Source organism: Mustela nigripes, chromosome 5 (genome assembly GCF_022355385.1).
Source record: "Mustela nigripes isolate SB6536 chromosome 5, MUSNIG.SB6536, whole genome shotgun sequence".
Lineage (NCBI taxonomy): Eukaryota > Metazoa > Chordata > Mammalia > Carnivora > Mustelidae > Mustela > Mustela nigripes.
The window spans coordinates 16,597,571-16,614,517 of record NC_081561.1 but is presented as its reverse complement, the minus strand read 5'-3'; the positions used below and the strand labels follow the sequence as shown (position 1 = coordinate 16,614,517).

General features: G+C 43.2%; 1 protein-coding gene across 2 annotated transcripts in view; it reads right to left on the bottom strand.

Annotated features, from left to right (window-relative positions):
- CAP2 (cyclase associated actin cytoskeleton regulatory protein 2) overlaps nucleotides 1–16,947 on the bottom strand; it is a 137,274-nt gene that overhangs the window by 105,256 nt on the left and 15,071 nt on the right. Inside the window, exons 2-3 of one of the 2 annotated variants that reach the window (XM_059398938.1) lie at nucleotides 6,178–6,299; nucleotides 2,162–2,262 (exon numbers count right to left, since the gene is read on the bottom strand). In XM_059398938.1, coding sequence (XP_059254921.1) covers nucleotides 2,162–2,262; nucleotides 6,178–6,298 — 222 coding nt within the window. In that variant the 5' untranslated portion in view covers nucleotide 6,299. The remainder of the gene's footprint in view (nucleotides 1–2,161; nucleotides 2,263–6,177; nucleotides 6,300–16,947) is intronic. The other variant, XM_059398939.1, reaches the window with a different exon arrangement.

The following is a 16,947-nucleotide window of genomic DNA, read 5'->3' as shown; positions in this document are numbered from 1 at the left end:
AAGAAAAAGCTTAATATGAATGAAGCGACACTTTATTTATAACTTGCTTTGTTCTGAAAGGAATCGAAAGGAACTGTTTACTATGGAATTTGGAGAGACTTACTTAGTATGCAAACTCTACATGTTTTCTAATGCACAATTAAATATATCTATTAATAGGCCTCTTTATTCTTTAGTAAAACACTTCTCTACATGGTTCTGGGAGCTATTACTAATGAGAGTTATAATGCACTCTGTATCTCAGAAACACAATGTCAATGTGAATTAATAGTAATAATAATGAGGGGCACCTGGGTGGTGCAGTTGGTTAAGTGGCTGACTCTTGATTTTGGCTCAGGTCATGATCTTGGGGTCGTGGGACTGAACCCTGCGTTGGGCTCCACGTCCGGTGCAGTCAGCTTGGGGTCTGCCATTTCCCTCTGCCTCTGCCCCTCCCACTCATGCTCTTTCTTTTCAAATACCTAAATAAATAAGATCTTAAAAAAATAATAACAAATAAGATCTTAAAAAAATAGTGACAATAATGACCCAATTGTAACAGAGTTCAAGACAATAAAGGTCTGTCAGTCACTCGAGAATCTCTTTTAGTGTATTGGCAGCAATAGTCCATTTTATGTGTGGTTTTCAGGTACCGTCACTCCTCAGAACAGAAGCAGCTCAGCCACTATCTTACTGTGTACACCGTTTCTTACGAACAAACCCATTAAAGTTTGAGAGCAGGCCAGAGCAATTACTGAGCTCTATGACACATTTGAAGCGAACACGTCTTATTACGCAGACTTTTCTAGAACTCATGTACATCAGAGCTTCCCCTCTTTTGCCAATGGCATTTCAATAGGCATATTTAATAAAAACGGAGGTCATGAGGAGAATCTTCATTTTTCTCAGATGTGATGAACAAATGCATTGCAAATGTGATGAGAGAAGCACCTATTAATTACAATTCTGGAAACTCTGGTATAACCCGAGTCACCAGATCGTGTGGAAGACTGGTGTTGGGTGTTGCAGGTAATGTCTAATTGGGGGACAAGTAAGAGAGAGTCCCTTTTTATGGTTTTTTTTTTTTTTTTCCCTTTACCGCAAACCACAGCTTTATTCAAGAATCAGATTTTCTGTGAATCTACACTGAAAATGGTTTTGCCATTGCTGAGAAATCCATAAGCAGATGGATTTGGAATTTAATCCTCTGTGAGAAACAAAGGCAAATAAAAAAGAAGAACCTGGTGATAGATTTCTTTTAGGTTTCTAATTGGTTTGGCTATTACATTGGATTTTCACTCAATGCATGTAAATAATGACTGCTCTCAAGGATGATGCTCAACATTTTAAATGTAAAAAAGAAATGTCTAAAACTGGGAAGATGGCCGAGATATCATTATAGGTCTTTCCCAATCCAAAGATTTTTAAATTCTATGGCTTTGCTTTTCCTCGGGCTGCACTTTTTCACTGTAGTAAACACACATAATACAAAAGCTTCCATCTTAACCATTTTTAAACATACAGTTCAGTAGTGTTATGTATATTCATGCTGTTTCACAACAGATCTCCAGAACTTTTTCTGGAGTTTAGTTTTCACTGCAAAATGAAAACTCCGTCCCCATTAAACAAGTTCCCATTTCTCCTGTCCCCCAACCCCAAGGAGCTACCATTCTACTTAATGCATTTATGAGTTTGACTAATCAGATAGCTCAAATAAATCATAGATACCTCATGGAAGTAGAACCATACAGCATTTGTCCTTCTGCGACTGGCTTATTTCACTGAGCATAACATCCTCGGTATATCCACATGATAGCACATGTCAGAATTTCCTTCCTTTTCAAAGCTGAATAATATACCCTTGTACATACAGACCGCATTGTGTTTACTCTTCCTCCACCAACAGACATTCGGGTAGCTTCCACCTCTTGGCTATTGTGAACAATGCTGCTTTGAACTTGGGTGTACAAACACCTCTTCAAGATCTTGCTTTCAATTTCTCTGGGTCTATGCCCAGCAGTGGGATATTCCATCCTGGTTGCACCATTTTTCATTCCTGCCAGCAGTGCACCAGGGTCCCAGTTTCCCCATATCTTCACCCGCCTCTGTCATTTTGGGTTTTTTTAAATAGTAATCATAGTAGTCATCTTCTCCACAGACAACAAGAGAAGAAAGTACTCACCTGAGTCTCCACATCACCAGCAAGGATCCTACTCTTCTTTAAAAACTCTGCCACCATGTTGTTCATCAGCTTATCAAAGGCTTCCACCGAGGGTGCCACACCTTTGGAAGAAGCACATTCGTCAGTTCCCAAGAGTTTAAAGAAAAGCTAGTACTGCTTTGCCATAGGAACTATGGAAGCTTAATATCACTCATGCCATTCTCATTCTTTTCACCAGGGCATTCATTCACTCAGTACTTAGGAAACATTTCTCAATGGCTCCAGGCTCAAGAAAACAATGCTTTGCTATTTTTCATCCACTTGAGTAAGCACTTTCACTTACATACTAATTTATTTCTGCCTCAAACTCATGAGGTAGGTAGCATCACACTTTTACCCATGAAGAAATGGAGATACAATCAGGGCACGTGACTTGACCAAAGCTATAGGTCAAACTGAGCGGCGATCCAAAAACTGACACAAGCCTTATTGATACGACCTTGCAAACAGTTACCAAGATCGCCCACGACAATGAAAAGGCAATAACAAACTCCGGGCAAATAAATGGGAAAAGAACAGCAGTGTCACATGTTCCGTTCTGCCCTGTCCTCACTTTCTGGGGGGGGGTAGGAAGTTGGAGGCATGGAAAGGACTGCTGAGCTAACTCACATTAAGGTTTTTTTTTCTCCTTTTTTTTGATTTTTAAGATTTTATTTATTTATTTGACAGACAGAGATCACAAGTAGGCAGAGAGGTAGGCAGAGAGAGAGGAAGGGAAGCAGGCTCCCTGCTGAGCAGAGAGCCTAATGCGGGACTCGATCCCAGGACCCTGGGATCATGACCTGAGCCGAAGGCAGAGGCTTTAACCCACTGAGCCACCCAGGTGCCCCTCACATTAAGTTTTGATCTGACAACTTATTGTCAAAACCAAGTGACATCAGCCCAACCTGGCATGCTCTGCTTCTCTTCTCCCGCCTTTAAACTGAGAGAAAAACTGTGTCTTAGTCCCAGATTTCAGGACCCTAATATTGAGAAACTCAACCCCACAGACAATTAAAATTCCAACCAGGGGTGCCCAGGTGGCTCAGTCAGTTAAGCATCTGACTTCAGCTCAGGGCATGATCCTGGGGTCCTGGAATGGAGCTCTGCATCAGGCTCCCTGCTCAGTGGGCAGTCTGGTTCTCCCTCTCCCTCTGCCTCCCCACTCATGCTCTCTCTTTCTCTCAAGTAAGTAAGTAAATAAATAAATTAAGTAAAATCTTAAAAAAATATCCAAACCAAAACCTAAGATTCCCTTCTCATACTCTACTGAAGTATCCCTCCTCATAAACGTGTAGGATAAAGCTTCCTTGCTTTCCCAGAGGCCCAGAGGGTGATGAAAACAGTTTTTGACAGCGCTATTTAACAGCAGCGCACCTGCGATCTAACATCTAAGGAGGCTATTGAAGCTGAGTTACCTTAATGTTCACAATATAGTACGTTATCAACTACTGAACATAAAAGGGGAGATATGCCCAAAGATTCCTTATGGATCCATCTGGAAACAGATCAATCCATTTGTTGCTGGGGGAGACGCCTCAGAGGACTCTGTTACGTGTCTAAAGTGGGAGAATTTTAGGAACACGACAAAGCACTCTACCTAGCAGAAGGAATGTCCTTTCATCACTCGGCTCTGCTCAGACCTCCTCTGGGCAGCCTTTAACGACCTGTCTTTCCCTACAACACGCACCTTGTGAGCACCTTAATCAAAGCATCTGTGGCCATGAATGGCAATGCACAGAGACTAAAGAGTCTGGAGGATTCTGACTGTATGTAATTCATCTTAAGATTTCCTTGCACGTAACACATAGTACTTGTCACTTGGCGGGCATGCAGAAATACTTCTTCAGCGGTTGAACCAAACTTACCTGATTGTCAGGGGGAAAAAAAGAAAGAAAACACATCGTAAAACCCAACAGAGCCGCAGGCTCATGCGGGCAGTCCTCTGATCTGTGCACATTGCAGATGTGTAATGGATGGGATTTCATCTAAAAGTTTCTTTTGACCTTCAAATGTTTCCCTAAACTTTAGTTACAACATCACTGTTATAATGATGTTTATGTTTAAAGCAAGAGGTTGTCCTCAAGGATTTGTTAAAAACAGAGTTTAGGAGATCATCAAGGCTCACGAAATTAAGAAGAAATGAAACCAGTGCTGCTGAGGATGAGCGAACTTTAAAGGACGGGTATCTTCCAGGTATTTCGCTACTTATCCTTCTTCCGAAGTGACCCTACTCCCTTTCAAACAGAATAATAAATTACTGGCTAAGTTGTTTTGAAACACCTAACTTTAATAAATGGTTTAGAATGATTTGCTGTATCAGAACGTACCTGTTTAAATACCTAAGTAATTTAATTACCTGCCTTCTGATTTTGTTGACCTATTAATTTCCCCCCCAAATTATTTCTCTAACAAAGAAAATACAAAGTGCAGCCCAGCAAGCACCTCTTTAAGTCATGTGAGGTTCAAACTACGGAGGGATTTCTTTCCCCCTTCATTCAACAACACTACATGGTCTCCTGAGAGTTGGAGTTTAACTTTATTTTCTGCATTCACAGGCTCTACATTTGTGGTCAGCACTTGTAAAGAAATGTCTTTTGATCACTTATGTCAAAGACATAAGGAAACCAAGTTACTGAAGGGAACATGAAAATATTTTCTTACAAAGGAGGTTGACTGGATCTCATATACCGACCATACCGCTAACAAAAAGAGGCTTAAAATGACATCATAGATGTATCTCAGTTGATGTGGAAGAAACTTGCAGACCCTTGGCAGCCTCCCTTTAAACAACACCCCCTTTCAACTCATTCAAAGCATTTTAATTTTCATTCTGTTTCAGGGGGGTGAGGAGGGGACCAGCCCCTACATTTGTGCTCACACAGTCATTTTTGTCCCAAGGCGTGCAACACAAGGCAAGGTTCCAAATATGCCTGAAATTCTAGAAGCACCAATGGGAACCTTGCCTGGTGAAAGCTTTTTTTTTTTTTTTTTTTTTAAGCCCCCATTCCCCAAGGCTTTTCCCAGCCCCCAAAGCCTGATAGGATTCAAAATGGGTCAGATAAGGAGGAAATGTACTTGACACAAGAATAGAGCTGCCAGATGAAATGCAGAACCCCCAGTTACATTTGAATTTCAAATAAACAATGAATACATTTTTAGGATAAGTGTGTAACCATGCAGTATATCCCATGCAATATTTGGAACACACTTATGCCAAAAAAAAAAAAAAAGTAGTTCATCTAAAATTCAAATGTAACTGGGTGTCCTGTATTTTAATTTTGCTAAGTCTATGACCTCAGACAAGAAGGAACTGAAAAAATGACTGTGGATAACTTAGAGAGTTTGCCATATATGGTGTCCTTAGAGTTAACTTCTTATGTTATGTAGTTAACTTTTTGTGTTTGATCATATAATATTTTTAAATCTTTTTTTTTCAAATGTGGCATTGGCACATAAGGTTAAAGGCACATTTGATTAGAAATAAGCACAAGTAAAATAATGCGATGTAATCATGTTACTTGAAACCAATGTTTGCCTTCACCTCAGACTCCTTTCCTTCCCAATTATAGTTCTTAAATTTAATGACTTGTTCTCTTTAAAATTAAAATCGACAGAATGATAATTCCTTCCCATTGACACTGTAATTGAGAACATTAAATTTCTCTTTGATAATTACTCAGATAATATATTTATAGTCACTATGGAATGCGGAACATTATAAACACTAAAACAAAAGAATGATGATATTTGGCATATAGATCATGCTCTTAATAGGCACAGATAACCGGTTAATTTTTGTGGATTGTGGGTTGGAACATTCTGCCTTTCCCTTTTTCAGGGGTGGCTTGCATCTGGCTAATGTCATGGTCACATATAAGGGAAGGGGTACAGAAGCTGAAGGAAGTCGGCAAAAATATTTCTGGAGAACTAAGTGATGGGGACAACATTAAGCGACCCTCACGGAGACCAGTAATGACAACAGTTTGTGTCCCTACCTCCAATGACACCATTAATCTCCCCGCAGTCCCCAGGAGGCCGGTGGGACCCCGCAGACAGCAGCTCCAGTCGGCCGACCACCCGCTCCAGCCTCTCCATCAGTGCCTGCATCTCTGCCATTCTAGAAAAACACAGGCGCAAACGGGAGTCCGTGTGAATGTCAGGGAGGATTAGCAAGCCGACGCCAGTAAACTTAACAGCAGCAAGAAGGAAAATAAAAATTGCTCGGGATGGCTTTAATTACCTAGACAGTATTTCTACACAGCAGGAAAACAGGTGAAATTCCAAAAAACATAGAACTTGGAACAAAAAACCCCCGCCAAGTATATTGATCTTATATTCAATTCAATGAAAATATTCTTATTATTCATTCAATTCAATGGCATTTATAAGCCCCATATGTAATGCACAAGAAATTCACTCCCTGTGCCATTAACAAGTGTCTGGTTGGATGCTTCCTGTGCTATGATACAATCTATGTCTAGCATATACTTAAAAGCCTGTGAACATGTATCTCACGGTTAATGTTGCCAACTTTTATCCTACTAAATGGTAGGAACATATTTTAACTACTTCCAGTGACTCTTTCTGTGCAAGTATAACTCTCCAGGGGATACTAAACCTACTGATAATTGTTTATTTACTCAATTACCTTCAGTCAAACAGCCCAGTGCGGAACTATGAGTTTATAAAATTACATCGTTTAGCAGGCAAATGGGTTTTTACCTCCAAGAGCTACCTGTTTTCTATATACCACTACCTTTAGCATTTCTGTTGCTGGATTATTTCAGATTACAATTATTTTGAAGGGTGGAGGTTTTAAATTAAAATATCAAGAATGTTTATTTCCTTGGACAAAATTTAGGTCCAGGGGCAGGGGGTGGTTTCTGGAGACAGGGAGCTTCAGTGACCCAGCAGTCTCAGTGGGGAGCACCTGGGTTTGACACTGAATAAGGGAACGGACACTGGATAAGAGTGGGGTTGGGTATCTATCCTTCCTACTTCCAAACACTCCTTCAAGAGCTACACTGAGTGTACACAGGTAGTACCTTGAAATTTTGTTTTAAAGATTTTATTTATTTCTTTGACAGAGATCACAAGTAGACAGAGAGGGAGGCAGGTGGTGGGGGAAGCAGGCTCCCTGCTGAGCAGAGAGCCCGATGCAGGGCTCAATGCCAGGACCCTGAGATCATGACCTGAGCCGAAATCAGAGGCTTAGCCCACTGAGCCACCCAGCTGCCCCAGTACCTTGAAATTTGTTGGCCCTATAACATAACGCTATGGAGGCGACCCCTGAGGAATGGAACCCAATTTAATTTGGCCGGGCTCATGAGATCCAATGTTGAGGTACCACAGCTCCCACTGTACACCTTGTAACTATTTTTGGCAAAATCAGTTTCCTGCCCCAGAGAGAATAAACCATGCCTCATCTTAATCAGTGTCTGTCGTTCTCACTCTTGCAAACTTTCCAAGCATCATCTTGAGCCAAGGAGGACTGGCATGCTCCCATATCAGAGACAGTGCTGCCCCAGAGGGTGCATAAATATTATCGCTCTAAGATGTGCAACATTTCTTATTTCTGCAAGGAACCAGGTAATGCATTTTCTTTTCTTTTTTGCATTTTGTATTTCACTAGTTTTGAGCTTAAACATAATGACTTGCCATGGCCATATTTAAAAACAAGGTTATATTCCTCAAAACACGTGGATAGCTCTGTTACTCTGCATCTAAATGTCAGACGGTCATCAGATACGGATGGGGGAGTTCACTGTCTATTTTGGAAGTCATCTCTAAAGCTGCCAGCAGCTATTCCTTCAAAATATGGGGCAGTATTCTCTGCACAGCTGAGATCAGCATCTAATCCCAAGGGGATTCAAAATTAGCAGTTTCTCATCTATTCTTTTCCTCTTAACGTCAGAACTTTTGATTCTATTGCAATTGAAGAAGAAAAAAAGGGAAGAAGAAATTTAATTGAGCCCTTTACGTAATCTTGCAAGGGAACTGGGTATCCTGTAGGTGGGTGAAGGCCATTTGAGAGATGATAAAAGCCCCTCAAATCTTTTAATAGTTGTCCATCTGTTCACAGTTATCTATGTTCCCTGTTACTCAACTTGCCAAATGTTACTGTCATAGACCTAGCCCATACTAGGGGGAAAAAATTTGTTTGCTTTGTTTGCGAACCTCCCGATGCCCCAACAGAGAGGCACCAACCACCTCCAGAGGCTCCCAGCGCCGTCTCGGAGGGCCTGTTACATTTCACACTTAGGACGACTGTCCCCGACTGTGGCTTAATCAGCCTCCCTGACAAGACTCCAACTCACACTATCTAATAGCACTCCATATGTTGAGAGACAACAGGAGTTAGTCCACAAACCGCAGGGCTGGGCTGATTGGTATGGAATGCAGTCTAAAAGCAAATCAGATGTCACTTCGTGTAAAATCACCACGGACTGTGGAGTCTGGTCACAGCCTCTTAAGAGACCAAAACACAGCTCATGCACGGAAGCTGTAAAGATACCTCTAGATTTAAAATTTGAGAACCGTTTCTAAGAGAAACAGAAGAATGTATCAATGAAAGAACGCTCCAGGATGTCGGAAACATACACGATAGCATTTCCCAGGGAGAAGGACGGGGCCCGAGATGGCTGTCCCCTCCTCTCCCAAAACACACGCACGTGCTTCTCCCCACATGCGCCCTCAGCTGCTATCCTGGCTCTCAAGAATGAAGAAAGAACAAGGCAGCAGATTCTCCACATTCTTCCCAGGCAGTTCCATTTGCCTTGGTTTTTCAAAGTAGATTGAGCCAAGTTTTCATGAAGAGGTGGGGGCCGGGAATTAAGAATTAGGCTGAGGAAAGGGACAGGGCAGGGGCTGGAGACAGTAAGGTCAGGGTAAGGAATGAGTCGAAGCCAGGCCCATGGACAGATGAGCTCAGACCAGGAAGCCAACGGAAGAGGGGGATACAAGAGAGCTGGACATAAGATGTTCTAAGAATCAGATGAGAAGCAGAGAGAAGCCAGACACACAGCTGGACAATCAAGAACTTAGGTCAAGGGCACCTGGAGGGTTCAGTTGGTTGAGTGTCTGACTTTGGGTTTCAGCTCAGGTCTTGATCTCAGGGCCATGAGATCGAGCCCTGTGTTGGGATCCATTGGAGCTCAGCAGGAAGTCTGCTTGGGATTCTCTCTCCCTCTTTCTCTGCTCTCCCCCTCCCTGCTCTCTGTCTCTCAAATAGATAACATTTTTTTAAAAGAGCCTAGGGGAGACGATGAGCCCCAACTTGGCCCCCACTGTCCAGTCCTCCTATTCAGGCAAAAGCCAACGCCAATCTGAGGACTCCTACAACCTCTGGCTTACAGCAGATAAACACAATCATCTGGTCAGGTGTGAGGGTATCTGGAAAGGAAAAAGGAGAGGAACACAAAAGTCCACAACTTTCTCTTCTGAATGATCTGTTGTTGGAAATTACACTTGACGTGAATCTCAATTCCTTGTTTTGTATTAATTTGGGAGTACTCTTTTTTGAGCTCCCTTAGAATAGGACGTGTAACTCATCTTACTTACCATTTTTTCCTCATTTGAATTCTCCCCTCCCTTTTCCCCTTTTAAAGTTTAACTTTTTAAACATGCACAGAATTTAAAGAATCACCAGTTCTACAAGGCTTATTACAAAAACACAACAGTCCCCCCGCTGCCCCCTTCCACTTTTGTAGTGAGACTCAACCGATCTCCAGTAGCTGAGCTATTGCTTTTAGTAATTACCTCTTATGTATGCAACATGCTCCTCTCTTTACGTCTTGTTTTTCTTCCGTTCTAGGCATTATTCACTGAGTTCCCACCAAAACCAAGAGGGTTCACATTCTGCTTGCCTAATCCCCACCATCACATGCGCGCATACTTCCCTGTGCCCCGACTATTGTGTCACAATGTCTGTGTGACCAATCATCGGTGTCAACACAATTATGACCATTCACAGCTGAGTCATGACGTCTCTTAAGGTCAGTCTCCATTTTTTGTTTTGTTTTGTTTTCACAACCTGCTTTCCTATAGCCATGTGGTTCAGCTTCTCTGTTTTCTACATACTTAATCCTGATTCACCTCTGAACACTTCCCCCAGTTGTGGAAATCTCCTTTTGAGCGGGCTGAACACATCTGGAATGCTATTAGGTCCTTCTTCTCAGAGGTTTTCTCTTCTGGAGAGTCACTCTGAGGGCTCGGGCGCTCTGTAGGCTCTGTGACCAGAGATCTGCTTATACCTTCCCCCATGAGGCATCTCCCCCTCTCTCTTATGTAGTATTGCCTGCTTTTTGGATTCTGTATCCTCCTATTTCTTGTACTTCCTTAACTGTCTTCTTAATTTCAGAGCACTGTCTTCTGAAAAAGTACATGAAAGCACAATTGTTTATTGGAGAACACGCAAGTTGGAAATTATCTTTATTTTTCCCTCACACCTGATTGATGGTTTGTAGAACTCCAGGCTGGAAGGCTTCCTCAGAATTTTCAAGAGGTTGCTCCACCAGGTTCTAGCTTCCTAGGTTACTGTGGACGGGTCTAAAGCCGTTCTGGTTTTCTGATTCTTCATCCTTTTGACACAACCTTTGTTTTCCCTTCTGGAGGGAGTTTCTGGGGTCTTTGTCCTCAGGGGTTTGGGCTTTCACAGCAAATATACCTTGTGGTTGACCAGATGTTTTTTGTCTTTTTTTAAAGATTTTTTATTTATCTATTTGACAGAGATCACAAGTAGGCAGAGAGGCAGGCAGAGAGAGGAAGGGAAACAGGCTCTCTGCTGAGCGGAAAGCCCTATGCGGGGCTCAATCCCAGGACCCTGGGATCACGACCCAAGCCGAAGGCAGAGGCTCTAACACACTGAGCCACGCAGGCGCCCCTGTTTTTTTGTTTTTTTAAGTAGGCTCCATGTGGAGTCCAATGTGGGGCCCAAACTCATGACCCTGAGATCAAGACCTGAGCTGAAATCAAGTCAGATGTTTAACCGACTGAGCCACCCAGATACCCCTCAAATGTTTTCTTTAAACATGATTTTCCAGAGGTGTGGGAAAGATAGGAAGATGGGCACTGCATATTGTACCTCTGGGTGAGTTTAAAAACTACATTTTGGGGTGGTTTTTTTTTTTTTTTTTTCAAATAAAGTAGTTAGGATTCTAAATATTTAAACAATTTAAACTCCTTTCACAGTAATGGCACACATTTACAAATATTTCATGCACTTCAGTAAGAACATAGCCGGTGAATTTTCTCTCATATATTGTCTTGGAAGGCTAAGGCGTTCTGGAGGCATTTTCCTAGGAGAAAAGATAGTTGTCATCATTTAAAAAATTATTTTTGCCTCCTTGGTCATTTTATAAGACCCATCCTTAAAGCATAGATATTCAGTTCCTGATACTAGTTTTATGTCCGGTGTTCTGTCAATAGGCAATGACTACTCTAACACAGTAAGAGATAGCATTCCTATTCTTTCCCACAGTAGTTTCCAGAAAGGGAGAATTCCCCACACTTGCAAACATTTTATAAGGTCTCAATCATTTTGCCCCCCTCCTTTTAAAGTAGACTTCACGCTCATCGTGGAGCCCAAACCCAAGACCCAGAGATCAAGACTTGAGGTGAGATCAAGAGCCAGATGCTTAACCAACTGAGCCACCCAGGTGCCCCCATTTAGTCCATTTTTAACCAGGGCTGTTCATAGGGGACCCTGGTTTTGGAATCACCAGCTGCAGGTCTTTGGGGAAGAGCTTAGTTTTGCTATGCTTTAGTTACTACCCGTCCATAGAGTTGCTAGGACATGGGTAGAAAGGCATACAAAGCCTGTCACATGGTCGGTGACAAACGTGTCAGCTACTGTTATGAAGTCATCCCATCTGCTTTGCTCTCAGTGGAAACAGATCTACAAACCACTAGATCAAGTCTTTGTTTATTTTAAATGCTGCGCAATCACCTAAAAGACTGGTCAACAGAGTTGTTAAATCATTAGGGTGTATACCTGAAGCTAACTATGCTTCAGTAAAAAATTAAAAAAAAAATAAGTAAAGTAAAATAACATAACATTAAAAAAAAAAAAAACCTGGCCAATGGAAATGACTAGCTAAAAATTTCAGGTATACCTTATAATTATACCCTTAAGATTTTTTTTTTCAGTGTTTCATTTTCCTCTGTTCCCAAACTTACTCTACCAAGGGTTTTTTGTTTGTTTGTTTGTTTTCCTGTTAGAAAGGGACAGAAACAAAGAGACACAGGGAGGGGCAGAGGAAGAGGGAGAGAGAATCGTAAGCAGGCTCCACGCCTAACTTGGAGCCGGACATGGGGCTTGATCTCACCACCCTAAGATCATGACCTGAGCTGAAATCAAAAGTCAGACACTTAACTGACTGAGCCACCCAAGTGCCCCTTCACTGAGATTTCTAACGTGTCATGATTTCTAATGCGTAATGGTTACTATAAAATGAAAACTTAGGGGCGCCTAGGTGGTTCGGATGGTTGAGTCGGCCTTAGGCTCAGGTCATGATCCTGGCGTCCTGGGGTCCAGCTGGGTATCAGGGTCCCTGCTCAGCGTGGAGCCTACTTCTCCTTCTTCTTACATCCCCTCCATCTTCCCTATGCTCCCGCCAAAATAAACCAGCAAAATCTTAAAATAAACAAAACAAAAATTGGGGTACGTAATCAGTAGTTTTGTAGTCACAAATATTCCCCCAAGCATTCAAAAATTCAGAAATAATCAACAGATCGTGTACCAGTTTTAGGCGCATTGCATAATGATCTGATGTATGGACCCTGCAGTCCTCCTCTACCCACCGGGATACAGTCCTCCACCCTCAGTGGAAGCCTGGAACCACAGATAGTGCCAAGCCTTATACATACCATGCTTTTTCCTAGAGGTACATACTTATGACCAAGTTTACTATATATCTGATATATATATCAGAGTATATATTTATCTCTGATATACATATCGGAGTAAGAGATTAAGAACAATAGCTAAGGGGCGCCTGGGTGGCTCAGTGGGTTAAAGCCTCTGCCTTCGGCTCAGGTCATGATCTCAGGGTCCTGGGATCGAGCCCCGCATCGGGCTCTCTGCTCCACGGGGAGCCTGCTTCCTCCTCTCTCTGCCTGCGTCTCTGCTTACTTGTGATTTCTCTCTGTCAAATAAATAAATAAAATCTTTAAAAAAATAAAAAGTGCTCATTTAAAAAAAAAGAACAATAGCTAATAATAAAATACAATAATAGCTAATAATAAATAGAACAATTACAACAATATACTGTACTATGATACAAGTTAGGTAACTATGACTTTTCTCTGTCTCATTAGGTCTTTCGGATGGTACCCACCCTCCTTCCTGTGACGACGCGAGGTGTCCAAGTGCCAGCACGATGAGATGAAGGGAGGTGAGTGATGCAGGCGCCGTGACGACAGCACGAGGTCACTGCAGACCTTGTAGCATCAGAAAGAGGATCACCTGCTTCCCCACCGCAACCGACAGCCGCAGGTGAGGGGTGGCCACTGTCCGCTGCACGATGGCCCCCACGAGAGGCTCAATGAACCCTCGACACACACAGGTACAAGTTTTTGTCTTGCAGTAAGAACTTTTGGCATCTCCTCTCTTAGCAACTTTCAAAAATACAACACTGGACTGTTAATCCCAATCACCCTGCTGTACGTGACACCCCCAGGACTTACTGATCCTATAACCGGAGCCCCCTACGCATTTTTATAATGACTCATTTGCTTTTACACCGTCCTCTGCTAAGGACACAAACCCAAACTCTGCAGAAGCATGTTTCGAAGACAACACTCCTTCATCCCTCATCCAGATCACCTTGTGCTCCGTGGTAAGGGGTCCGCTAAGACCCAGCTACTTCGTTATAAAAAGTTATAAAAAGCAATTCTCAAAGCTGCCTTGAAAACCGACTCCCCAGGGTATGGAGTACGTGGTGATAAGCCCAGAATAACGCCTCTTTGTCTGGGTCACATTCCCAGCATCCGTAAGACACCCAGCTCAATTAAAACACCGTCTCTCTCTCTGGGGCGCCTGGGTGGCTCAGGGGGTTAAAACTTCTGCCTTCAGTTCAGGTCATGATCTCAGGGTCCTGGGATCGAGCCCCGCATCGGGCTCTCTGCTCAGCGGGGAGCCTGCTTCCTCTTCTCTCTCTGCCTGCCTCTCTGCCTACTTGTGATCTCCGTCTGTCAAATAAATAAATAAAGTCTTTAAAAAAAACAAAAAACAAAAAACAGTCTCTGGCCATGCTTTCTGCTAGCACGTGCACACCATGCCTCCCAAGGAAACGAGTCTGAGCCCTTCACGGGCTGACATCTCACCTTTTACTCTTCCCGCATCGCCCGCAGAGTCCTGCCTGCTGCCATGTACACAGGGAATTCTATAAATATTTTTTGATTGACTAATTAATTGGCTACCACTCCCCGCCTTCCCTTGCCCGCCCACTCACTGGCATAATCCCAGATCAGGTGGCAAGCCAGATTTTCACAGGAGCAGTTTCCATTTTGAAGAAGACACTGGCTTAGTTTTCCCCACTGAACACCACAGTGGCTTCCTCCCATGGTTCACACGAGCGCCCCTGTTCTCTGGAATGTGAACCCTGCGTTTTCCATTAGCACCTGTTTTCTTCAGGGCTTCAGGAATGTTTAAAAGTCCACATTGTCGGGGCGCCTGGGTGGCTCAGTGGGTTCAGCCGCTGCCTTCAGCTTGGGTCATGATCTCAGGGTCCTGGGATCGAGCCCCACATCGGGCTCTCTGCTCAGCAGGGAGCCTGCTTCCTCCTCTCTCTCTCTCTCTCTGCCTGCCTCTCTGCCTACTTGTGATCTCTGTCAAATAAATAAATAAAATCTTAAAAAAAAAAAAAAAGTCCACATTGTCCGAAGGGTTTTGTAAATGCCTCACAGCAAGTTCATAAAACAAGCAGGGGAGAACCCTACTATGATAATATTTTCATGTTCACAATGGCTGTGTTTTCCAGGTTCTAGCTTGCTGGTTGAGGTCAACCTCACTAGGCTGAAGGTACAGAAATAACTGTGGTGAGCGTTTCTCCTCAGACTCTATAAGGGAGACCTAGATCCAAGGGCTTCCAAAGATCATGAGTCTAAGCTTAAACAGAAAGTGGACTTGGACTGACAGGAGGAGATGACTTTTTAACCTTCTCCTATGTTGAGACTGGGCTGCTGGTTATATGTGAGCTCTCCCGAGCCAGTAAAGTCACAATGGATTACTTTCTCTATAAATCCGCCCAGATTAAAAAAATACATATATTTGTTGAACCACCATCAAACCAGGCTGCCCTAGGTGTTAATTTCTCTTTATCATGAGTGTAACAATGACCTTCTTTCCTTTCTCCAGAAGCTCCCAATCACTGGGAGAAGAATTGTGTGGTTAACCATCATGTAACCACGGGATAATAGTTACGCGTAGAAGGAAAAAGCCATGGTCTTCCCTCCTTCATTCATTGATTGGCTCACTCAATATGCTGGTTTCGTTCAGTTAGTTCCCACTATCTGCCAAACACAAGGGGCATGGGTAGAAAATAAAGTGGCATCAAAATGCAATTCTTGCCCAGCTGCCTTGCGATGGGGCGGCAGTAGACCTTGCTCAGTCAAGCTGGGGAATTGTTTTTCTAAGAAGATATGTTCGTGTTGCCAAGATGCCTGCCTTTATATTTTTGCTTACTCTCCTACTGGGCATTCTTGGAGCCAGTTTCTCACCAAACAGGAAAAAAAAAAAAAAAAAAAAAAAAAAGCCATCATTTTCTCTTCATTGCTAAGAAGTTTCAAGAGTCTCTGAATTTTGAAACAGTAAAACCAGAATAGGAAAGATCAGAGAGTTACATAAATAAAAGAACACCTTAAATGTTTCACAGAACTGGAGAAAACACAAGATCCTGAATGGCTAATGGATTCCTCCAAAACCTCTAATAAAGTTCCAGTGCAGAGAAAAAAAGCAAAGTGTCTTCTGCTGGACTTGGGAAAGGACCTCACCCCAGCCCCCTCCATCTCAGCGGATTCCAAAGACCCACTCACAGAGACAAGCCATGCCTCCCCAAACATGCCCCCCCCCCACCGTGCTGTTCCCAACTGCCTCGGGGTCCTTCCCAACACTGCTGCACCAATACTCTGCAACTCAACTCCTTCGCGAGGCCACCCACGGTCTCATAGGTCAGGGGTAACCTCTCTTCACCACCTGCCATTCACTTCCTGTCATCACAACCAAATCCAGAGTGGGGCAGAGAAGGGCAAAACCACCACGTGTAGAAAGGACCTCCCCTTTCCATTTGTCCTCTCTGCTCTGGTGGTCTCACTTCTCAGGAGGGTCCCTGATCAGTCTTGTGATAGAAATATCTTTCCTCTAAGTTGGAATCTCTGAAGATTAGGGGCAAGAACTCATAGCTTGATCTCGTGGAAAAAGTATTTTGGCATCAGAGGTCCTTGATTTCAGATTCCAGCCCCTTAACTGGCAGCTTCCATAACTCCGGGCAGACGTCTTAACCCATGTGAGTCTCAATGTATTCATGTCTAATATATGAATTCCTTCCTTCTTCTTCATTGACCAGTTTAAGAGAATTGTATGCAAATGTGTTTTTGAGATGTGTCCCGTGCTGGCTGCTGGAGCTACACAGACGGAGAAGACACGGATTCCTCAGGGGGTCATGATCTCCTTCAGGAACGGACGGTTTGGCTGCTGGGGACAGTCCAGCACTCCAGGATGCCAGGCAGCAGGGAACGGGGCCATCTCGGCAGGAAAGAGCCCAGCG